Source organism: Heliangelus exortis, chromosome 30 (assembly GCF_036169615.1).
Source record: "Heliangelus exortis chromosome 30, bHelExo1.hap1, whole genome shotgun sequence".
Lineage (NCBI taxonomy): Eukaryota > Metazoa > Chordata > Aves > Apodiformes > Trochilidae > Heliangelus > Heliangelus exortis.
Window position 1 is genome coordinate 471,150 of NC_092451.1, and position 24,867 is coordinate 496,016.

The 24,867-nt window shown below is 40.6% G+C and overlaps 1 protein-coding gene across 1 annotated transcript in view; it reads left to right on the top strand.

Moving 5' to 3' along the window:
* The first annotated feature begins 252 nt into the window (after positions 1–252).
* The window catches only part of KAT6A (lysine acetyltransferase 6A), a 29,867-nt gene continuing 5,252 nt past the window's right edge, over positions 253–24,867 (top strand). Inside the window, exons 1-16 of the mRNA XM_071729222.1 lie at positions 253–367; positions 2,102–2,151; positions 2,262–3,032; positions 13,712–13,820; positions 14,303–14,418; positions 14,672–14,753; positions 15,514–15,649; positions 17,324–17,634; positions 18,856–18,974; positions 19,342–19,457; positions 19,996–20,137; positions 20,584–20,745; positions 21,776–21,869; positions 22,660–22,891; positions 23,425–23,635; positions 24,164–24,853. Coding sequence (XP_071585323.1) covers positions 2,430–3,032; positions 13,712–13,820; positions 14,303–14,418; positions 14,672–14,753; positions 15,514–15,649; positions 17,324–17,634; positions 18,856–18,974; positions 19,342–19,457; positions 19,996–20,137; positions 20,584–20,745; positions 21,776–21,869; positions 22,660–22,891; positions 23,425–23,635; positions 24,164–24,853 — 3,123 coding nt within the window. The 5' untranslated portion in view covers positions 253–367; positions 2,102–2,151; positions 2,262–2,429. The remainder of the gene's footprint in view (positions 368–2,101; positions 2,152–2,261; positions 3,033–13,711; positions 13,821–14,302; positions 14,419–14,671; positions 14,754–15,513; positions 15,650–17,323; positions 17,635–18,855; positions 18,975–19,341; positions 19,458–19,995; positions 20,138–20,583; positions 20,746–21,775; positions 21,870–22,659; positions 22,892–23,424; positions 23,636–24,163; positions 24,854–24,867) is intronic.

Genomic DNA, 24,867 nt, shown 5'->3' on the forward strand with positions numbered 1-24,867 from the left:
CGCCCCCGCGGCGCCCGCCCAAGCTCCGGTTTCAGTCAGGCTTCGGCGAGCGCCGACGGCCCCGGGCCCCGCACGCTCCCCGCAGCGTCGAAGGCCGCGCGGCCCCGGAGCCCCCGGCCCCGCCTCCCGTCACGCTCCTGCCCAGACCCCGCTCTGCCGCCCCCGACCCCGCGGCTCCTCCCGGCGGCGGCCGCTCCCGCCCCGCTGCGCTGTTCTCCGCGCGCGCCCCCGCCCGCCGCGGGCTGTTCCCCTCCCACGCCCCCTCCCCCCGCCGCAGAGCTCCGGACCCAAGATGGCCGCCGTGTCAGTTTCGGGCTTCGCCGCCGTCTGGCCTTTGCCTCTCGGTGCCCGCCTCTTGCAGGCCTCGGTAAGTAGCGCTGCCGGCACGAGCCCGGCTCGGGTGCCTGGCGCCGGGGAGCTCGGGGACAGGCGGCTGGGAAGCCCCGTGGCCTGGGGAAGGGGAAGGCCCGCTGGGCGCTCCAGGCTCGCGGCCTGTTCCGGCCCCGCCGCAGCTCTGCGCCAGGCCCGGACCTGGCCGCCCGCTCCCCTGGGGCCCGCCGGGCCTACACCCCGAGGAGGCGGCGGCCACGGCGCGGCGCGGATGAGGAGGGAGGTGCGGGCCGAGGGGCTGCGGGCTGAGCTCCTCTGGCTCTGGCGCGTGAGAGTGCGGCTGAGGCCGGCGCGGGCCCGGGCCCGGCCGAGCCGGTGCGAGGAGCCGGGCGGCACTGCCCGCCCCCATGGGGGTGAAGAGCGGCGTGGGGCCCGGCTGGCTCCGGGGGCTGTGGCCTGCGCCCCGTTTCTCCCGATTCCGCTGGTGTGAGCGCCTCGAGTGAGGCAGTGCCCCTTTCGGGCCACCGTGCGCGGGGCGTCTCTGGGATGAGGATGGGGACGAGCGGTAGCAGGTGCAGGGGCCGCTTGTCACGCAGATAGCGAGCGAGTGAGCGACCCGGCGGTGGGACCGTCCCGGTGCCGCCCCGGCCTGGCCTGGCGGTTACGTAACGTCCTGCGCACGGGACTCCGCTGTGGACGGAGCGCTGCGCCCTCGGCCCTGGGATCCCGCCGTGCTGGGCGCCCCAGGAGCAGGCTTCGCTGGGCAGGGGGCTCTCGGGGACAGCTTTTCCCTTTGTATCAGTTGTTCGTGGAGTAAAAGAACTCGGACCAGTGCTGTGACCTTTCCGGGCTGAACAGCAGTTCTGAATCTTTTCAGTACGGGCTTGTATGGAGCTGTGCAATTGAGTCTGATGTCTATATGCAAATGTGTTATCTGTGTTGATAAGTTCTTCAGTGCTTACTAGAAAGCAAAGTGGAAGAACTGTGTTGACGACAAGCTTGTGACTAAAACTTCCCTTGCAGAAAATTGCTATTTTTTGTAATAAACAGTTTATAAACCCTTCTTGGTTAGTGTACTTCTGTAGTAGGACTTCAGCACAGCATACTGTCATCACACTTAGCAAAAGGCTTTGTTAAGACAACTAAGGGCTGTGAAGTAGAGCCTCTGCCCTTCCATCTGCATCTTTAATAAGCAGCGCCACAAGTATTCCTTCTTCATTGTGTGTGGTCACCTGTTACTTTGTCCTCAAGTGTTTGCAGTGTGCTGCATCTATACTGAAGATTATAACGTTGTGTTCTTCTTTTCTATGGTCTCTAAAAGTGGAACATTTAATTACAATCTCCAGCTGCGTTTCTTCACTTTTTTCCTTGATGAAACAACTGTCATAGCTTTTCTTAGCAGGAGAGAATCAGACCTATGATTACCCTCCTAGAAGAGCTCTGAAACTTTCTTGCTGTTTGCTCAAGACTCTTGGCTGTTTGTACTGCTTTCTGTTGAAGTTTCAGGCAGTGTCTTCCATTTCCAAAAATGAATAGAGCTGCTGCTTTTTAAAGATGTTTGTTGTGGGTTTTCTTCCTCTCTTCCCCCCCAATTTTAATTTAGTCTGTGCTCGGCAATATTCTTTCAATGTTTCAGATCTGTATAGTGGATTAAAAGTCTGTTCAGTGTTTAATGAATTAATAGTGGCTGCTAGGTTTCTTTTTCTTCCTTTTTTTTGGTCTTTTTCCCTAACTATTTTTTGGAAATATTTTTCTTCTTGTTTTCTTCCAGGCCTAATGTTACAGTTCTTCTGATTGTGAGTGTGCAGACCAGGAGCTGAGGTGAGATGTGCTAAAATCTTTAACCCTTCGTGGAAAAACTTTGTCTGAAACTGTTAGATTTACTGGAAAGAATGAGGAAATTTCAAATCACTTTGCTTTCATCTTTTTAGTGTGAAAACAAATAATGTTTGAGAAAGGAGGAGTAATGCAGAACAGAAAACGTGTATGCTATGGTTAGCTGCTTCCCCTCATTCGAGAATCTGTTTTCTCATCGTGTGGAACTTGTTCAGCATCGGGATAAGGGATAACGACTCTATGGATATACAGAATTCTTCACCATGGTAAAACTCGCCAACCCGTTGTATACAGAGTGGATTTTGGAGGCAATCAAAAAGGTAAAGAAGCAAAAACAGCGTCCTTCAGAGGAGAGGATATGCAATGCAGTCTCATCTTCTCACGGTTTGGACCGCAAAACTGTTCTGGAACAGTTAGAGTTGAGTGTTAAAGATGGAACTATCTTAAAAGTCTCCAACAAGGGTCTCAACTCCTACAAGGATCCTGATAATCCTGGGAGAATAGCACTTCCAAAGCCTCGGAACCATGGCAAGTTGGATGGTAAACCAAACGTGGACTGGAATAAACTTATCAAACGGGCAATTGAGGGCTTGGCTGAGTCCAGTGGCTCATCCCTGAAGAACATCGAGCGCTTTCTGAAAGGTCAGAAAGATGTTTCTGCATTGTTTGGAGGAAGTGCTGCCTCCATTTTTCACCAGCAATTACGATTAGCTGTTAAACGTGCTGTTGGCCATGGCAGGCTCCTTAAAGATGGACCTCTGTACCAACTCAACACTAAAGCAACCACTAATGCTGATGGGAAGGAGAGTTTTGAGTCTCTTTCCTGTCTCCCTCCAGTGTGTCTCCTTCCCCATGAAAAGGATAAGGTAAGACCCACTTTGCATGGACATTTTCTTCTGATTGATGCAATGTATCAATATAGAATCACAATTTAGGTCAATGGTTAGTTTAACCTGCATCTTGAGAGTTAGAAATGACTAATGCACTTTTAGGATCCTGCTGTGTCCAAATTTCTAAGCATGATAAGAGGAAGTGTTAAGAGTGACTTGTACTTTGGACCTGAAAACTGCAAATGAACTATTGTGGGGTATTTACATCTTAACACTTCTGTACAGCAGAGCAGAATGTACAGTAACAGGCTTACTGTAGGTATGTTAGCAAAGCATAGGAACTAAGCCTCCTCACTCTAAGGTGAGGTGGTTTTGCAGAGCAAACTTGAGATTATATCTTATTTTCACATTTTTATTTGACCGCCAGTTTGGCTTCTTATTTGGATACGTATAATGGGGAAACACTGGTTGTCAAGTGAAGCACTGATGGGCAGGTGCCACCTGATGCTGTCATAGAGGCTTTCTGTCCCAGAACAGCTTTGTTGTGAAATAGGAAGAAAAGGTATATAGGATATAGAGATGTAGAGTGAAATTGTGGACTTCTGTTCCCTTTGGTGTGCTACCATTCTTAAATGTAGTTCATTATACAAAGCAAATTATTCTTCTGTTGTTTTCTCATATTTTTATGGGTTTTTTTCCCCCACTTCCTTTCTTCCATCCTACATTCCTAAGGTTTTTGACCTCTTCTCTAGCCTCAGGACTTTGAGTGTGTGTTGCTCATGTTTTTTCAAGTCAGCTTTACAATCTATTAAGGTGTGAAGACTTGAAACTATAGTAGGACTCTTCTTCCTGAAAAAAAAAAAAAGTCCAGCTGCTGCTTTATCACTGGTCACATTTATCTGAAGTTCTAATTTAACTGTGGGAGCTCCACTATGCACACTGTACTTAACTAGTTGGAGCATTGTGTTGTGGGCTGGTGGAATGGAGAGAAGTATTGCTATGCTGAAAATGCCAGCAGCTTCCTCTGTCTTTCAAGTGTTCAGTCTATAAATGTTGTATTTCTCCAACTATATGTGGAATGAAATCAGTACAGCTTTAAAATGGCATGAAAACTGGATGTAAACAAACCTTGCACATGAGGCAGCTGGATTGAGAGTGGTAGTAGCAGTGGAAGATGTTAGCTGTGCATTTCATTATTAACACAGTGTGTTTTACAGCCTACTCAGTCTTACTGTAATGTGCCAAAACTCAGGGCCAGCTGGATATTCTTTCAGATTAAGTGTTCCCCAGGGTTTTCTTAAAATGGGATACATTAGGGTGGTTTGGGGTTTGTTTTTTTCTCCCCTGGAAAAATAAGTGTATCGGGTTCTTGTGTGTGCATAAACACAGTCAGAAGTATATGTGCATTTTAGTCTGTTAAATGTGTACTCTAGTTCCTCACCACATGCTCAGGTCTGAGCAGCTCTAACACTGAAAGGAGTTTCAGTAACATTAGAATACAGAATAACTATAGTAGAAATTTTGCAAGGGATTTTTTCAATAAGTTCTAATTTTATCGTTTGTTTTTTTGGTGTGCTTTAAAAGAGCATCCTAGATTTCTGCTCTCCATGTACCATCTCTGTGCTCTGTAACCCATGCTGAATTTTGTACTGGCTTCTTAGGGAATTTTGAAGATGTGATATGGAAACATCTACATAGATTCTGCTGGCATTGACTGACTGGCAAACAAATGAAAGCCAGTTCCTATTCTGCAGGGTTTTTATGACAATTTGTGGTTTGGGTTTTTTTGTTTGTATTGTTTTTATGCATACCCTAGATGATAATCTTTCTGCACTTTACTGACTTAGTGGGTACTTGAGAAAGGAAAGAAAAAAAAGCTGCTGATGTGTAGAACTCAGTGCTGAAATTTACTTGCCTGTTAGTGACTGATCTTCAAAAAAAGAGTTGTCTTTAATTTCAGTTTCAAGTGCTGTGTGTATCTTCACTTGTGTAGGATTTAAGGCTTTCTTTTTGGTTTCCTGTAGTTTAGAAGCTAAAATGGGAATTGCAGATAACAGCTATTTTTGCATTCCTTGTGACAAGATGGACTAAAAGCCAAACTTAACTTTCATCTTCGTTCTGTGATAGGTGACAGACTGCTAGGAATTGCAATATTGACCCCTGTTGTGGAAAGCAAGAAGGGGGAGGTGTGGCAGATTTTTGCAATATCTAAAAGGGAGCTCAAAATGAGAATGAAAGAGAAGGCAGTTGAGTTGCTGCTCCCGGGTGAGCATCAGAGAAGCACTGTGCCTTCAACATAGCTGGAAGTGAGGAAGTGTAGATGTCAGGCCTCCCACATTAGGTTGGCCAAAGTGGTGATAATTGTGGAGAAAAGAATGTCCAGGTCTGAGTCTGCCATCCATCAGTGCAATCTGTAAGGAATGAGTAACACTGTACGAGCCAGGTTCTAGAGTAACCCTACTGTTACAGTGCACTTTCTACATAACCTTGATTAAATACGCATGAAATATTTCTTTAAGTATAAATGTCACTGTTTCATGTGTTATTAGTATACTAGCAGACTAAAACAGAATTTGTACTTTTTAAACTATTCTTTTTTCTTGAGGAAAAATTGCTATATGTTAGTATTTGTTCAGAGGAACAGTTTTATTTCTTGAAAATTCCTGCTAGTTATTATTTCTGGTTTTGAGGTTACACTGCATGTTCTGCTTATCCACTCACTGGATAAATTATAAATATATATATATAACAAATAGGAATCAAATTTACCATTTTTGTGGTCTGTGCCTGATTTTGCAGTGTGGCTACAGTTAATAAGCTCTGTGTAATAGTTAATATATGCTATTATTACGATCTGAGAATTACTGCACTACTACAAGGGTACTTGCAGTACAGTAATTTTTAGTACATTTAAGAGCAAAGAACTGTCCCCTCGCACATTGTTGTGATGAAATAAGCTATAGTAAGGTGAAGGTCTGATGGCTGAGAGCTCTAGATAAGTCAGCTTGCCTTGCTTTTGTTTTGTTGACACCTGTTACAGAACACAGGTTAGAAAGCTACAAGATTGGTTATGAAATTGTTATTATCAAAAAAAAAGTTAACACATCAGCTGGAGGAGAACTTGAAATAATTGGTGTTCACATTAGAATGTTTCCAGAGGATTTGAAACTTGATCTCAGAACAGTAATAGGGTTGTTTCTTCCACAATAAAAAAAAAAAAAAAAAAAAAAAAAAGAGATGGCATGAATTGATCTCCATTTGCCTCTCCTTGAAACTGACTTTTAAGTCAGTTAAAACCGGATATGGCTGTAGCAGCCTTTAAGTAAATATCTTAACATTGCTCTGCAGTACAGCTGAGAGTATAAAAACAAAAATCTGAAAGTGCTTCCTGAAAAAAAGTTTAAAAAAAAATAAATGGGAAAACTGTTCTGGCTGGAAAATAGAGGGGTATTTAACACAGGTTCCCTGTACTGCTCGTTTATGTGTGTTCTCTTTCCTAGTTTTAAGTTGCTGTTTGTATCTGGTGGGACTTTAAGTCACTTTAACTTGTGGGGTTTTATAGATGTGGAAGCATCCTTTAGGCCTTCCCTCTGGCAAGTAATAGTTCTAGATCCCAGTGTGCATTCCTGCTTATCACATGAAGCCAAACTTCTTGTATCTTTTTAGGAAGTTCATATACATTGAGGGCATGATAGTTGTTTTGAAGGCCTTTAAGCATACAATATCTCTTGCTATATTGTTCCTGTTCTAGGTTAATAACTGTTAACTCCATGTCTTAAAGCAAAGGACTATCCTATTACTGGTAGGGAAGGCATTTGTGGATTCATTTGTTTTGGGTGGAGTACATAAATGATCTGCAGCCAGAGCATTGTAATTACATTTTCAGAGCTCACCCTGGATCTCTAAGGGCACTCTTCGAGATTTGGCTCCCAGCTGGGGGAGGATTAGGATTCACTCTCTTCCAGCTGGTTCAGTAGAATGAAAAGGCTGTAACTCAGTTAAAAAAAAAAAAAAAAAAAAAAAGTCTATAAAAGCACTATAGCAGATGGCCTCCAGCTTTACTCTGTGCAACTGTGGAAATTCAAGTGCTAAAAAATCGTTTTCAACTTGATTCAGCTGGTTAGTGAGCAGGTGAAATAACTCTTTGTAATAGAGCAAGTGTGAGCATGTGAGAAGTGGACTCACTGTCATGGACAGCTATGGTGGGTGCTGTGAGACAGTGCATTTAAGGTGAAAAGGTGTGGAATGATACCAAGAGGGACTCTCGCAGTATTTGGAGTTAATGGTAACTTAAGGGCAAAATCTGTGACTGTAGGAAGACATCTGATGTAGTGATGAGTTCCTGTGTGAGTGGGGGGGTTTGTTATGGCATTCCCTGGCACGGGTTCAGCAGAAGCTGAGTATAGATATAGCTGGTTGAAAAGGAGAACAGCTCAGTGTGTTGGCTGAATCCCTAGGTTTGGTCCTTTCTGTCCTGGAGTTTGTTGGAGGATATGGAATGATGCTTCTCTGAAGTTTGGTTAAATGAGCAACCTTATTTACTGCAGAGCTTTAAAGTGTGGTCAGAGAGGGAGGAGGGCGGGTGATAGAGTTCACTGCTAAATAAACAGCAGCTTGATTCCAGTGTAGCTTTGCTGCATAGGAAGGGAAGAAGCAGCAGAGAGAATAAGGGCAGGTAATTCTGTCCCTGCCTTTCCCTTAGTTTCCCATCAGTTTTATCTTAGGTCATAGTGGTGGTGAGAAGAACAGCTTAATATGTATAAATATTAAGTGAAGTATTGTAATTTAGTTGAAAAATAAGCTCCATGTTCTTAAACTAAGTACAAATATGCAATCAACAGGAAATCTGGACACTACAAATTGTATAGGACATATTTTCAATGTGCACTAAATTCTCAATCACAGTTCCTTTTGTGTCTTCTCTTTTACCATTTTAATGTGTTGTGTTCTGTATTTAGAACAATCATGAGGTTTCTTTCTAGTTGAAGTATTTTTGCTCCTTTTAGGGGATGCAGCTGATGTTGAAGTAAAGTGGTGTACAGTATTTAAAAATTGAATATGCACATATATGCACAGAAATTACTTAGGAGCTTAAAAAAACCCAAAGCGTCATGTAATTCATACTGTTTCTAGTGAGAGAAGTTAAGATTTTAGTTCGGTTTTGATTTGAGTGGTGTGCTTTGCTTTTGCAGTTCTGGAAGTCCATGACTTCTTAAAAATATTCTAAGTATTGTTTAAAATTGAGGGATAGAATCATGTTTTGCTCCTAAGATAGCCTCCTTTATATGAAGCTGGGACAAGTGTAGGACAGAGCTTACAGAATACAGCTTTGAGTAAAGGAAACTTCCGCAACTTGAACTGCCAGGTTCCTGAATCAGTGTCAAATGAGGGGAGTTCCTTTATACTGCAAATAAAGAAATTTGAGCTTCAGTTCCCCCCTCCCCCAAAGTTTGCAGGCAGGGAGTCTTGGCATGTGATTCTGATTGTGACGTACAAATCTTGAATTGTCTTAATCCTCTGATTAGAGGACTTGTTAGTTCTGGGAAGGTTATTTAATGATTGACTGTATTTCCAGTTGTCATTCTGTGAAGTTCTTACCATGTGCATGTCTAACAGTAAGGCAGTTTCTTCAGTGTGAAAGTCAGTCCCAAGTAGTATCTACACTGCTTTTTTCACAGGTTTGTAGGTGTCATAAACACAGCACAGAATTCAGCCTCTATTTACTGCACTAATACCTAAGCTATTAACCTTCACACTTCACCTTACTCTTGTAGCAGCTTCTGTGTTCTCTCCATTGTAATAGTCCTTAAACAGCAGCACTTATTTTTAATGTCTTTTGATTTTTCTTTTTAAACAACCCTTTTATGTTTTTCTTAGGAAGTAGTATGTATTTCATGCTTGTAGTTCTTAGCTTTTCTCCCTTAACTTTGTTTTTAATGTAGCCTCATGTTTTAGGCTGCCAGCAGATATGCTGCTTTCTTTCCAGTGAGACTCAACTGAGTGAGCTGGAGATAAAATATCTGTTGAAACAAGCAAACAGGCATACATTACATGTGTTACTGTAGTAGTTTTTCATTTGTCCATTAAAATACATTTAACATAGTTTTCTTGACCACAAGGTATTTTAAGGAATTTCTGTGGTTACTCACAGTTGCTTCATGTTTTACGTTCATCATCCTGTTTGGAGAGGATGTTAAGAATTGTGATTTGGTAGAAAAAGATACAAAAAGAGAGATGAGTTGTTGACCAGGTTAAAAAAACCTGAGCCCACTGCTGCCACAAGTTGGTTCCCAAATTGTGTTGTTTTCCCTTTACACAGTAAAAAACACATTGTTTGTAAAATTACTTTGGTAATATAAAATTAATCTTGATTTTTGAGGCATGAAACTGAAGTGATTTTCTTCCCTAGCCACTGATCCAACACGCATGGAATCCAGGCTTTGTGGTGCCCTGCTCTCTGAAACATATTTCCTCATGTTGTAAATTATTTTCTTCACATGGTGTAGGTTGTACTTCCCCTCTGTTTTTTCTGGTTCATCTACTCTTCCCAGTAGCCTCAGCATCTGAGGCAGACCTTTGCAAGAGCATGGTTTATGTGACATGAGGCTAACAGTTTGTCACTTGTTTAAAAACAGACATTCAAAAGACCATGACACCTCATGAATTCTCAAAAGCCATCTCTCAGTGCTTCTGGATTGTAACTTCCTAGCGAAGAAACAAATGTATTGTAGCAGGAATGGTTCTGTACATACTGGTTGTGGTAGATTCTCCCTCTAAGGGGTTAAAATTAAGGATGACTTAAAGAATGCCGAAATAAAGTTGGTGTGAATGTGTTTTGTTTACACCTACTGGATTCCAACCACAATGCCTGCTACAAGCAGATGTGTGGTGATGGGACAAAGGCAGTCCCAGCATTCTGTGAGCTTCTGATGGTATTAAAATGTCTGCAGGGAGTGCAGCATTCAGTTTACTGACAGTGACCACTGGGAGAGTGTGGGCCGCAGAGCTGGCTTTGAGTTTCTGGGGAGTTTCCTACCTCACTTTTCCTATAAAACTACAAAGCAGGTGGATTGGCCAAAACTGAGGTTTTATATCCACCCCACCACACACGTTTTCCACGGGCATTTCTCTGTGGCTGTCCCTAGGAGGGGGTACGCTCTGTGAGTCTGTAGAGCACGTTTTGTTTCTAGACATCCTTTGTAGTATAGTAACAACATGTGCTGAGAGGCTGGCAGGCTGTAAGACACTGTCAGTCCAGTTTGTTCTGGCTCCCTCCCTTGCTGAATATGGTGACATCACACAGATAGAAATGCCTGCGAGAAAAACAGCAGAAGGAGTTGAATTCCTGCCAACAATTTGCAGTATGAAACTGAGCTGGCTGCTTCCAGTCTTGTTTTCACAAATCTTTCATTGTGTGCTTGCGTTTTTCACTTGCCAGGATGTTCTTTGCTGAACAAACACAGCAGCAGTGAACTCTCTCCCTACCTGACATAACTCAGGCTCACACGGAAGCTTTGAGGCATAGTGTGATCTCCAAATTCAGAGTATTCCAAATTAAAAAATGATGATTTGAAACCTAGTAGAGTCTTACTCTTTATTCCCTCAAACTGTAGCTGATTTGTTTTAAAAATTGATTGTTAGCAGTTTGCCAGAGGTGGTAAATACAGGAAACACTGAAGCTCTTTGATCTGGTTCTTCCAAAGCTTAGGCAAGTGTTTACATATGGACCCCCAAATTTGAAGGGCTCTGGGGATGAACAGAGTGTGCACGATATAAGAGCTAACAGAGGTTCTGTAAAATTATCTTTGACTAAATAAGTTGCTCATGAACTTCTTGCAGAGGATACATGAAAACATTTTACTTCTTCACTGAAACGTTGCATGAATGTTCCACCTTTGCTTTCACAAACGGTGTGGCATAGCCACTCTTAGATGAGGCCATCTGTGTTCATGGATTTTTTTTTTCCAGTGAAATATTATATGCTTTCTGCTCTACCTGTTCACAGAAAGTTATTTATTTTCAAGAAAAAAGTAAACCTTTGCTAGTTTATAACCTATAGAAATATAAGAAATTGGGAGGACCACAGCAGATACAATTGTTTACATCTTCTAATGTTTCACAAGGAATATGCAGCTGAAATTGAACTCTAATACCAGAATTTGAGAAAGGGAAATGATGGTTGTTTTTTATAGCCACGTAAATCAAAGCAAAGACAAGTGGAGATTACTGTTGTCACCATTGTTGACAAGGCAGAGGTGTCCTTGCTGGCCAGGAAGAAAAGCTGGATTCTGAAAAGAATCACTTTGGGATAGCACTGCCCAGAGTAAGCTCTTGCTCCAAAGGAAAATAAAATTTCTTTCTTAGCAGATTACATCATTTATGCTCTGACAGGGTTTTGTCAGGCAGATTGCCATGTTGCTGACTCTGTTACGAAATACTAACTTTGTAGAGCACTTCAACAAAAAAGAGGGACTTTATTTCTTCTTAAAGTTCTGGCTTTTTTTTTTTTTTTTTTTCCTACTGTATCTCTGTGCTAGCCTTTGTCATGGGAAGTGAGGGTGCAAATTAAAGGAGCGGGAAGTTCACATATTCTTTAGGATGTAGTGGTAAAACCTTCAGCTAACAGGGTTGGAAAGTGGCTGGTGTTTTACTTATTTTTTAAAATATAGGATGCAGCTCAGAAGTTTTCATTCTGGCAGTGATGCATTGATTGAATAAATATATGTTTATGAAAGATACTTCTGCCTTATTAGCATTCTAGACTTTACAGTGTGTCAAATTATATGAGTGGTTTAACTCCTAGGATTTGAATTCCAAGAACTGTGGCTGTTTCTTACAGGAGATTTCATGCAGTTTTCCCCCCTCCAATAAACCCTACACTGACCAGAAGCAACCAGCTGGTACCTAGAGTCCAGTCATGAACAAGAAGGGGACAATTTGTATGTAATCAATCCTCTCTCTGTGGTAGGAGGATGGGAGATCCCTACAAAGCTGATTTTAGCCAACATTACTATGGTGATTATAGCTGGACAGACACATCCTCTCTTCCTGTAGAAGTGAAGGTGCTAGGTTACCCCTCTCACTGGATATTTACCATTTTATTTGCTTGGCATAAGTATCTGTGGTTGTCTTGTTTTCTCCCTTTCTCAGAAGGAGCAGGAACTGGAATCCTTCAGTTAACTAAACTTGTGAATGTGTTTCAGACTGGAACAGTATGATAGGCAGGTGATTTCATACCAGTTTACACTTCAACATTGTCTAGGATTTAGGGGATGGTTAAAATAAATATTTGTGTTCAGGTTGAGGAATGTTAGGCTTTCATTTCCAAGTAGTCATTCCACGTTACGAGGCTTAATTTTAAAATAGCAAATTTCCTGATGTGTTTTGATTGTTTTCAACTAGTAGATGTTTTACAGAACATACCTCTGTCTGGAAATATACTGGGTCTGTACACTGAAGTAAAGATATAGCTTGCTGCTTCCAGTTTCTGCCTCACTGTAAGATAAACCAACCTGATTCCTGCAAGAAATTATTCTGCATATAGCTTTTGCTTTGGCTTAGCAAGAATAAAAGTTCCTTGAAGTTATTCTGGCATATGCTTCCATAAATTAATAGTATGTCCATATATAGCTGCATAATATACTCTGAAAAAGGTATATGTGAAATCATTAACTTTAACATGATACAGCTCTTTGAAGAATGTATCTTGAAACTTACCATAATGTAACATTTTTCATGTTTCCAGTGTTTTAATTGTTATTTTAGCATATTTTTAAATCAAATTTTGCTTACAGCTTTGCTTTAAAAACTATAAATCACAGACTTTCATTGGAAAATTCAGAACTGAATTACAAAAAATTTGCTAGATTATGAAATCCAGCACTTAATGTTACTGGAGGTCAAGCTGTCCTTTCCCTCTCCTTAGTTAATCAAGTCCCACTTGAAAACAATCAGTTATTGCAGTTGTTACTTCTTTGAGGGGACTGTTGTAGGATGTCAGTTCTTTGATTTAAAAGCCTCCTGCTTATTCCAGGCCAAATTATCCTTGGCAAGCTAGTATCTATTTTTTATTTCCCTGGTGTTGTGCCTCCTTTTACACACCTCTTCTTCCCTACATAATCTTTAACCCCCCTGAATTTTTTCAGAGAGAGCAAACCTTGTAGTCTGTTCATTTTCAGTGCATACTCATACAACATTTCTTACAAGAGAATTTTCTATTCATTTTTCATAACCATGTTAATAGTTTATTCCAGGCAATATATTGCAAATGATTTTGATGGTTGCACTACTGCTTTCTAGATACCTAATGGGAATTTCTAGGACTACTGTATTCTGAGGTCATCTGTGTCCTTTTTCCAGTACTGCATCACCTTATAGCTCACTCATTGTTGACAAATTAAGGCACTAACTCTCTCTAACTTTGCATTTAATTATGTGTTCATTTATAGCCTTCTTTCCCAGCTTGTTTTTCCAAGTTTCCCCTAGCCCCAGAATTCTATTATCTTTTGTACCTGAGATTGTCTCTTCTTTGGAGTACTAATTTCTGTTCAGGTTACAGTTAATGCAGTATATTGTGTTGAAAAAAAAAATAAAATCCATGAGACATACTCTATATTACATAGTGGTTACATGGGATATAGAAATCTGTGTGATCTTGTGTATTATGATTTGCTCCCTTGATACACTCAGTGCTTTTATTGTCTGTTTCCTCCAAGCCGGTTGCTGAACCAATCCCAATCTGCAGTTTCTGCCTTGGTACAAAAGAGCAAAATCGTGAGAAAAAACCTGAAGAGCTCATCTCTTGTGCTGACTGTGGCAACAGTGGTAGGTGACCATTTACAAAGCTGCTAATAATAACCCACCTACATGAGACAGAAGGGCTTGGCACAGTGACTACTACTGACCCACACATGAGGAATATCCATCTGGGATGTAGAGTCCAGCTAGTTCAGATGAATCCTGTGCTCCCAGAGTGAAGGCAGTTAAAAAGTAATATTAATAGTTTATTTGGCTCCTGGAGATTGCTTTGAAAAGGTTGTAAAGATGACCGGTTTCATCATGCTGCTCAATTCAGTTATTAAATATCTTGGAGTTGTTTTGTATGTGAGCCTGTCACTTCCCATCTAGGGTATTGGGTTTGTGTTATAAGTGGATAAGAATAGAATCACCTAAAAATAAGAGTATCTACGTAACTGAAATTCTGCATGGGAACATGCAAATGATAAAGTAATGACTCTGTGAGCTATCAGTGGGTACTAAAAGCAGTAGAATTGCTTTACTGGTGTAATTTTCTCCTTTTTCTCTAGGTCATCCGTCCTGTTTGAAGTTCTCTCCAGAGCTGACAGTTCGAGTGAAAGCCTTGAGGTGGCAGTGTATTGAGTGCAAAACATGCAGTTCCTGTCGAGATCAGGGCAAAAATGCTGTGAGTACAGTGGAACATGGACTGAATGAAGAGGATATCAGTATGTGGATGTTCTGTTAAACTGCAAAATAAAATCATTCTAGATTCAAATATTTGCAGCTTTTGTTTGAGTCTGGTAGTCTTTCTGAGAGCTGTGAAATACTGTGATACATCTGTAGATGAAAACTGTGTTCTCTGAGATGGTGACAGATTAATGCAGGTCTGGATGCTGATGCACATCTGGAGAGAGATTAACTTGATCTCTCTTCAACAGGACAATATGCTATTTTGTGACTCCTGTGACCGTGGCTTTCACATGGAGTGCTGCGACCCCCCTCTTACCAGGATGCCAAAAGGTGAGGTATTTTGTGATGAAAAGGGTAATTTTAGATGGTTCTGGAAGAGATCAGTGGGTAGAAGATGCTTCCATGTATTTCGTCCACTCTTAACTGCACTAAACTTGTTCTTCACAGGATTGCTTTTTAGGTATTAGAAACTAAAGAAGGGTTAGAGCTTCACATACAAATTTTCCACTCTCTCCTGCTTCCTGTACATTACTTTCTGATAGGTTTTGAAAAAAATGAGGGAATATAAGTGATCCTTGCAGACTGAAATGATCAGCTTCCATTTGAATGAATATCTTTCTATAAAAGAGAGAGATGGTCTTTTAAGTTTTTGAAGTAATATCCATTTGGACAGTAGAGAATCCTGGAGTACAACCAAACTTCTCTTTTCCATCAGAAAGGAAGCTATCTATGGAAGATTCATCCTTGATAGTTAGAAGAAAATTTTTGTATAGAAAATATTTGAAAGTGGTATAGTCATATAACAGAATATGGGATAGTTAAATATGTTACTTTTTATATTTTACTGATAACATGCTACAAATTAAAACTTTCTGAATGATGTGGGAAATACATCTGGGGTTATGTGTGTGTGAAATTAACCAGATTTGAGTTTAGATTGCTTGAACATACACGTAATTTTTCCTATACTTGCATATAATAACTGGGGCCTTTGGTACTGTTCCTGCCTTTTATGTTGGTAGCTCTGGGGTCTGTAATTCTTCCTTGTGTCCTATATGGACAGTCAGTCATGGGGACTTGTGCCTTACAGGTATGTGGATATGTCAGATATGTCGGCCACGGAAGAAAGGAAGAAAACTGCTACACAAGAAGGCTGCACAGATCAAGCGGCGCTATGCTAACCCAATAGGACGTCCCAAAAACAGGTTAAAGAATCAAAATACAACGTAAGTATCTCTACAATGAGGAGTAAGGTGTGAGATTCTATGGGGCAGCAGGTATTTCTGATGTGTCTGGTCTCCTCTGTGAGACAATTTCTTCTTATTTAATACAGAATTTCTGAAGAGTGCTGTGAAAGACTAGAAATAATCTCAAGGATTCTTCTTGCCTAGATTTTTGATTCTTTTTGTAATAATGTACAGTTTAGTTTTGAACTGTTCTTCATAGTCAGAGATGAACTTTGGTGTTAATGTCAAGTCTGTATTGCTGGATGGTTGCTTCTTCCAGTGTAACTGTTTTGCTTTGCCTTTCCCAAGAACCTCTTCTGGTGGTTAGAGGAACTAAATAATAACTAAATAATCTGCAATAAATCATGAGAGGTTGTTGTTTGACCTGTATTTCATCTGACTCTGCTGCCAGAAAATATTTGGCCCCTCTCTGCTTCCTTTCCACATGTTTCTGCTTTTGTGGAGCACTCGTGTTGGGCCAGATTGTGTGGCCTTGTCATTGTTGCTGTGGGGCAGCCAGTCATCAGGGAATTGGTTTTGGGTGGGCAAGAATTCTTTGGATAACAGTTCAGACAGGGCAGTTTCCTTGCCTTAAGATCTCTCTGCAGTGCTTGTTGTGATGCAACATTATTGACTGTGCAGGAGACACAACAATGAAGGAGTGTGTCACAGGAATTTACATACCAGCCTAAAAAAAAAAAAAAACCAAACAAATCACCAAAAAAACAACAACCAAAAAATCCTATTGAACTATTGGTTGTTTCTAACCAATAACACCAAAGGATGTTCTGGAAAAAAAACCAACCTTACAAATTTTAATACTTATAAAGACTTAATGGGAATGTCTCTCTTATAACATCCTAATTCTTTTCAATCTTTGTAGTACCTTTCCTTAGAGGAAATTCTGATGTAATTCAGAGGAGCAAAGTGAAAGCTAGATGTTATTGCTCTTTAACCTCTTTTTATTTCATTATTTATTCACAGGGCTTTTTTGCCTTTTTTCCATCATTTCACTTGCAAAATATATCCACAGAATTATGCATAGATGCCTTGTTTATTGTCCCTTGTCACTGCAAAGATTGGAGCTAAACCCAGTCAGTTTTCTGAAAGAGCACTCTAGGGCAATCACTCTGATAATTGTTGGATACTCAGTTATCTCAATGGAGTTTGAAAATGTCTAGCCTGAAAGATGGCAGCTTATTGGAGACCAACACTTGTTCTCTGCTGAGATGACTGCCAGTGGTGTATGTTCTTAGCTAACTTGCATGTCCTGCAGGTACTAACTTAGGGCAATTTCCTATCAGTAGGAAAGCTCTGACAAATGACAAGTGTAAATGTTTAATGACTGCATAAATTGAAACCTGTGCAGTGTATTCATTCTGGCTACTGATTTTAAAATTTAATCATGTATTAGTTCTATTGTTTGTACTCAAATTAATTGCACAAAATGTTCAGTGTGTAGAAAGTATATTATTTCTACCGAGATGTTTAGAATCCTGGCTCCTCTGGAGTACACAGGCTCTTGACTACTTCTTTATTTTTAAATTCATCAGTTTACACTTAACTTCTGTGTGACTGAGAAATAAATATGGAAGGTGATAATCCACTTTGCTACCCTAAAAAACCCACCTTACCAGATCTTCTGAACATGTATTTCCCTGTCTCAATCTTTAGATCAAAAGACTCTTTCAGCAAAGTTCGAACTGGCCCTGGTCGGGGTCGAAAGCGTAAGATTGCTCTGTCAAGCCAGTCACCATCATCAGAAGGGTACCTGGAGCAGACAGATGTCTTGGACTTATGCAGAGATGGCAGCACCACGTTGAAGTTTAACAAGAAAACCAAAGGGCTTATAGATGGCCTTACTAAGTTCTTCACTCCCTCCCCTGATGGACGGAAGGCTCGAGGGGAAGTGGTAGACTATTCTCAGCAGTACAGGATCAGGAAGAAGGGTACCAGGAAATCTAGCACTTCAGAATGGCCCACAGGTAAAGATTTTTCACCTTGCCTATGTAAGTATCCTCTGCACCTTGAAAATGATCAAAGGCTAGGATCTTCAAGTGACTGGAATTGCTAGAGGCTGGAAAATTGGAGCTAAAAGTTAATACTCAAGTGCAATTGTCTTTGGTGCATTGAGGTAGAGTACCAGTTGGAAAAAGGAAGCAGTCCTAGAGACCTTTGCCTCTTTCTATATGATGGCAAGATGTGATGAGGGATTAAATGATTACTGTACAGTAATATGTCATGTGGTAATTAAGGGCTTGCAGATAGGCCTAGGAAATGTGCTACATAATGTCACACTTGGAAGAAGTAATGTAGGGAGTGGTTAATGAAAATAAGAATAGTGAGGTAGAAGTATGAAATTGGAAACAGATAATTAAAACCGGTCTGACAGATCCATAAGCTCCTGATCTGTGGCATAGGCTTGCATGCAAATATTTTTCAGTTTTCTCTGCTGTACAGGAGCCTGCTTCATGCAGTTTGGCACCTTCTTGCTAGGGAGCATCCCTTCTTTTGAATGCAGTTCTGCTTACTTTGTTTTGTTTTCTAGCTGAAGACATCAGTCTATGAGTGGATCTTGATTTAACCTCTGTGTTCAGAGTTTTACAGTCTTGTTCAATAGTTCATAGCTTGAATTGTTCCTAAATGAGCAGTGGAAAATACTTCATAATAATATACAAGGTTTACAGCTTTAGAATAGATACATGCATTAGCCTTGGCTAGTGCTAGAAGAGCAGTAATGTATCTTAATGCTTTGGGCATGGTGTGAAGTGTCTTGTGGGGTTTGTTTGCTTTTTTGTGGAAGGAATGTATTTGAGCTATGTGTGCAAGTGCCTGGGTTTGGTTGTACCAGATATGGCCTTTAAACAGTTGTGATACTTCTTTGTGAGAAGCAGTCATAATGGTAAGCCATTTATCCAAATCTGTCCTGTAGTTACAAATGCCATCATGATAATGTGACTTAATGTCTCAAGTGGTGAGTTTTGTACCTGGTTAAATGTATGACAGTAATTCTTACATGGTCAGAAATCCAGATCTGGTTCTTCAATTGTGGTCCCAAATCTGAATAGAAATTCCCCTCAAAAACCTTGGCAATTTATCTGAATAGAGCCAGACAATGTTTGTTGTTGCCCTGACAAGCAAGTACTCCTTTGTAAATGAAGGTCTTTGTAAATGGAGGTGGAGACAATTTTCTCTCTCATTTACAGACAATCAGGATGGCTGGGATGGAAAACAGGAAAATGAGGAGCGTTTTTTTGGGAGCCAGGATGTCTTAACTGAAAAAGACATGGAGCTGTTTAGAGATATTCAGGAACAAGCACTGCAGGTAAAGTTAAGTTTCCAGTGTCTGGCAGTAAGTACCAAATCTTTAAAAGAAATTTAAACAAACCCCAAATCCCACCCCAAACCAACAGCAAACACCGTCAAGAAATCAGGACTCTAGAGGAAGGAGGTGGTGGGGGAATGTGGTATGACAGTGCTTATTGACCTCCTTTTTATGAATTTATGAATGCTTGCTTGAAGTGTTACTGGTACTGTTTTTTTAGTGTCAGAAGGCAACATCTGTATCTTCCTAATTGTCTGAGTTTGAGTCGGGTGGTCTGTATAGATTAGAATGTTTTAATTTATTTCAGTTTTGCTTCCAAGTCTTTCACTTGGAAATTCACAAAAACTTTTTTTTCCCCCTTGCATAGAAAGTGGGGGTGATTGGGCCTCCTGATCCACAAGTCCGATGCCCTTCTGTCATTGAATTTGGCAAGTATGAAATCCAGACCTGGTACTCCTCCCCATATCCACAGGAATACTCGAGGTATGGCTGGGCATTGTTCTCCTTCTGCTTCAGTGTTTGTGTACTCCAGCAGGCATAGACATCTTAAGAAGATTCTGTCTAAATATAGGACAGAAGCAAAGTACACATAATCCAGATACTTTTCCTGGTACTTAATAGATGTCTTAAGGTCTTATTAGGCTGAGTCAAAAAGTTGATAAGCTTTCTGCCACAACCTGCATATGCTGTGAGCATTCAAACTGCCACAGTCAGGCAGAGCAACCCCAATTCTCAGCCCTTCCTCATAGGAGAGGTGTTTCAAGTATTTTAATCAATACATGTAATCCTTCTGACATATGTAAAAGTGGTTATGCAGCACATAAGGTACATTTTTTCCTACGTATTTGTTACAAAAATAAGTGACATAACTTGTAAGTATTGTAAGGTATTTTGGCCTGATTAGCACAAACACGAGTATACTCCCATTTGTTCACATCAACTTCTCTATTTGCAGTAGTGAAGAATTTTATACAGAAGTCTGTATCTTCTCTCTTTGATCTTTCTTTGTCTTTGCTTACAGGCTACCGAAGTTGTATCTTTGTGAATTCTGTCTAAAGTATATGAAAAGCAGAACTATTCTCCAACAGCATATGAAAAAATGTGGCTGGTTTCACCCTCCAGCCAATGAAATTTACAGGAAGAACAATATTTCAGTCTTTGAAGTAAGTTAGAAAATTAAGCCACTCACTTTTATCTATAAAATAGGGTCTTTAGCATCCAAGTGTGTGGCAAGTTTTTCACAGTCATAAGGTTCTTTGTTCCTGAAGCACTCAGTTGCTAAGAGTGAAGAACAGCAAGGAGGCAGCAGGAGCTGACCTCGTTTATAGATTATTCTTCCATAAAACATTATGAGAATGCTCTTTTTGTAAAAATGCTTTTTCATTTTAGTAAAATGAATCTTAAGTTCTCTCTGAAGCTAATGAATGTAACAGTTACTTGGCTGTGGCCTTTATGCTGTGCAAGCTTATGTCCTTTGGGACCTTTAGGTCCTCTGTGACAGAGAAGTCTTCTCATGTTAGACATTTCAAATGTACAGGGATACCCAGAGGAAGCCTGTCCTTGTGTGAAAGCAAATGGAGTGACAAAACTTATCCTCTTTTTTTGTAAGGTTGATGGCAATGTCAGCACTATCTACTGCCAGAATTTGTGCTTGTTAGCCAAACTCTTCCTGGACCATAAGACTCTCTATTATGATGTGGAGCCATTTCTTTTCTATGTGCTGACACAGAATGATGTCAAGGGCTGTCACCTTGTTGGCTACTTTTCCAAGGCAAGTATTCAGACTTGAAACTGCATTTGGTATGGTGAGAAATGTTTCTTCAGAGTCTTTAAAATTGTTGTAATTTAGGCCCTTGCATTTGCTGTAATGCATGGATGTAATTACATTATGTAATAAACAAGCAGATTTTGTTTATGTTACATTTAGAGACTACCAGCTAATAAAACCAAGTTTTCTCAATGTTGAATAGCACAGGACTGCATCTGATAGCTAAGAAATCCCAAAACCTCTTTAATGACTTCCTACTCCTGGTAGTGGTGGGTAGTACTGTTTGTGAGATAAGAATTGTTACTAAGTACTTCAATCTCTTCTTTCCTTCTGTAAATACACACCTTTCCAAACAAGTTTTCAATTTTGCATCTCATTTCAAACCTTTTTTTTTTCTTTTTGACAGAACAGGGGGCCAAGATTTCAGATAGACATTTTCTTAGTATCTTTAACTGTAACTGTCTTACATAGAATCATAGAATCATAGAATAGGCTGGGTTGGAAGGGACCTCAGAGATCATCGAGTCCAACCCTTGAACAACTACCGCCACAGTCACTACACCATGGCACTGAGTGCCACATCGAGTTGCTTTTTAAATGTCTCCAGGGAAGAATAGCTTTAATTGAAAATACTGTCAGTCTTCAGAACAGCAAGTTTGAAATTAGATGTTTAGTTTGTTATAGTTACAAAGTTTAGAAGTTCACTGTAATAGTTCAGTTTTTTTCAATGAATTGAAGTGCCTTCAGAATTGAACTGCTTTGAACTTTATCAGCTATACAGCCCAGGTTCTCTACTGTGTTGTATCTAAGCAAAAGGTGATAGTTATACCATTCTTTTTTATTTTCTTAACTGAAATTTTGGTAATAGAGTTTTAATATTCTCTCTTTTAAAGTCTTTCATTGGTTTATGTATGTTGTTGTTCCTAAGAAACTTTGTGACTTTCTGTATAAGGACTCGTGCAGAACAACATCTACTATTTCCCTCTGGTCTTTTTTTCTTTTTGTTTGTGATTTGCTGCTCTTTTCCCAACAGGAAAAACACTGCCAACAGAAGTACAATGTTTCCTGTATAATGATTCTTCCACAATACCAGCGTAAGGGCTATGGCAGGTTCCTAATTGACTTCAGTAAGGAATTTTTCTTCTTCATTTTTTTTACTCTTTGTCTTTTGATATCTTAAAGACAGGCTTAATGATAGAAGAGAGTATCTTTCAAACTAAAAACAAATGTCAGAACAAAGGATTCTAAAGCTCACAAAATCATCTGAACTTAACAGTTTACTTTTACTGTTGGAAGGCTTTAATTTTAAAGAAAAAAATATCATTTGCCCCCTAATTCTCGTATTTCCTATGTAAGCCAACTTCTGGTGGACACTAGAAGCATGTCAGTATAGTGTTTTTAGCAGAACCTTAGTCTGTGCATGTAGTATTTTCTACAGAAATCTAACCCTAAAACTGCATGTCTGTTGAAGCTTTCAGCTGCTTAATTAAGTGAATTAATATCTTAAGCAAAAGGTAGTCATAGTTTTGTTTTAATTCAGCTTTCAGAGCAACAAAACCAGACATTTTTAGACAGAATTCTCGAACAATTCTCAGAAAGAGACATGGATCCCGGCACACTGTGTACAGCAGGCTTGGTTTAGTTTCTAGGCAGGCAACTGCTGCCATCTCGTGGCATTGCCAGTACCCGATGTCTGATGGCAATGTCATTTAGATAACCTTGTGCTCTGTCACTGAGTCACAGGAATTTAAAAATAAAAAAGTTGACCAGATCACTCAGTGTATCCTTTGAAATGTTATAATCTATATCTTTTTAGGCAGCATTCAGCTACTTTCTGGAAAAATGCTTTGTAGAAGTTGTGGTGGAAACACAAGCTATATACACTGTATTAAAAACGGGTTTTTTTAATGTTTTTAGGCTATTTGCTTTCAAAGCGTGAGGGTCAGGCAGGATCACCAGAGAAGCCCCTGTCAGACCTGGGGCGCCTCTCATATATGGCTTATTGGAAAAGTGTAATATTGGAGTGCCTTTATCATCAACGTGACAAGCAATTAAGCATCAAGAAATTGAGCAAGCTGACTGGAATCTGCCCTCAAGATATCACTTCTACTCTCCATCATCTACGAATGCTTGACTTCCGTAGTGATCAGTGAGTACAGGAGTCCTGTTGTATTTCCAGTTTCAGGTGTGTTTGAATGAAACTTGATGGTGTTCTGAGACAAGTCACCTCTAACAAGCTTTATTTGCGTCCAAACGCTGGCTGCTGAGATAATCCTCGTTTGTGATGTCAGAATTGTTGAGTGACAAAGCTGGATTAGGTTTCCAGCTGTGTGTGTACCTCTGCAGCTTTGGAACATAGGTAATTTGCAGCTAGGAGACAAAGCAAGCTGATGCTACTCTGCAGCTGAATGCTGCCTGTGGAAGGATAATAGCTTGATCATTAGCAAGAAGTGGAAACCATTTAACAACATTTTCTCAAAATTTTAAGATTTTTCTCTGGTGGTCTGAAGGTATTGCAAATTGTACAGTTTTAATGACCTTTCTGTCCTTTCTGAGGTTATTCATGGCAACACTGACTGAGAGTGCACAGATTATTCCCGTAATATCCTGTATGTGTTTTATATGACAACCTTTACAGGATTCAGCCTGTTGTTGATGTGAGTATTTATTATTACTGTTTAGATTTGTGATCATTCGTCGGGAGAAACTTATCCAGGAACATATGGCAAAGCTTAGAACTAATGTCCGACCTATAGATGTTGATGCAGAATGTCTGCGTTGGACACCTGTTATAGTTTCCAACTCGGTTGTCTCTGAAGATGAAGAAGAGGAAACAGAGGATGGGGACAATGAAGAGCAACAACAGCAGAAAGAAAAGGATACAGAGCCAAGTGTAAGAGTGCATCTGTCAATTCTGTGTGGCACATAGTTTAAAATTGGTGCTTTTGCAGCAATGTAAGCAAGATTTCAAATTCCAAGCTGGGACGTGGCATAATTGTAACAAGCAATGGGTCATGATTAGTTATGTATCATTATGGTTTCAGATTGTAAACTAAAAATACAGGAAAATCATTGAGGCATAGTCTGCAGAAAGTTTAAAGACTTTCTCCGAAAATATTAAAAGGGCACAAGTTACTAAAACGCTGTGTTAGAATGTTTCAAGATGATGTTTGCATTGCAGCAGGCCACTGGATGGCTGCTGCTGACTGAAGTCACTTGTCAGGAAGCTAATTGAGGCTCAGTGTCCCCTGGGAGGAAAGGAGTAGCAGTTAGCACTATCCGAATTTTGTAAAGGTCAATTCCTTTGTTATTCCCAGATCCCTATAAGTCATTCCTGTTTAATTTTTCTCACATCTTGCTCAGAATAAGTATGTGTGCTTAAATGGGAAGTGTAAAAGCTGTTTGTTTTTATTTCAATCAGATGGTAAAATCTGTGTCATGGGAGAAGAAAGAGCAAGAGCCTTACTCACCTACAGAGAGTGAAAAAAAGCCAGACATTGTCGCTCCAGCAAATTCTGCACGACCAAACAAGCACATTTTTCCCTTGGAGAGTCTTCCTGCAAACAGTCAGACATCACGAAGAGGTCGATGGAACCGCAAGGGCAAAAAACTTCGGGAGCCCTTCTGTGAGGAGCCAGTATTGCCCATGGAGGACAAAACAGCAGTTCCTAGTGGACGATGCAGTGAATGTGAGGAGAAATCAGCAGCCTCACGAGGCCGTTGCAGTGACTGTGAGGAGAAGTCAGCGGCCTTGCAAGGAAGGTGTGATGAATGTGAGGAGAAATCTCCAGCCCCACGAGGCCGGTATGTGGAAGATGAAGAAAAATCTGCAGTTTCCCAGGGACAGTACGACAAGGGTGAAAAATCACCAGTTCCCCGTCGGCGGTACAGTGAAGGGATGGAGAGGTGGAAAGGACAGCTGAAAAAGAACACGGAGCCACTGAAGTGTAGATTCCCAGAGGACTGTGAGAGGTTACCCCGCCGCTACAGTGACAGTGACCGGGCACTTCTGAGGTGCTTCAGTGAGAGCAGTGAAGAGGAAGAGGATGAGCCTGTCAGTCCTCGATCGAGCTCTCCACCTGTGCTCACTAAGCCAACCTTGAAACGAAAGGTGTGTGCCTTATT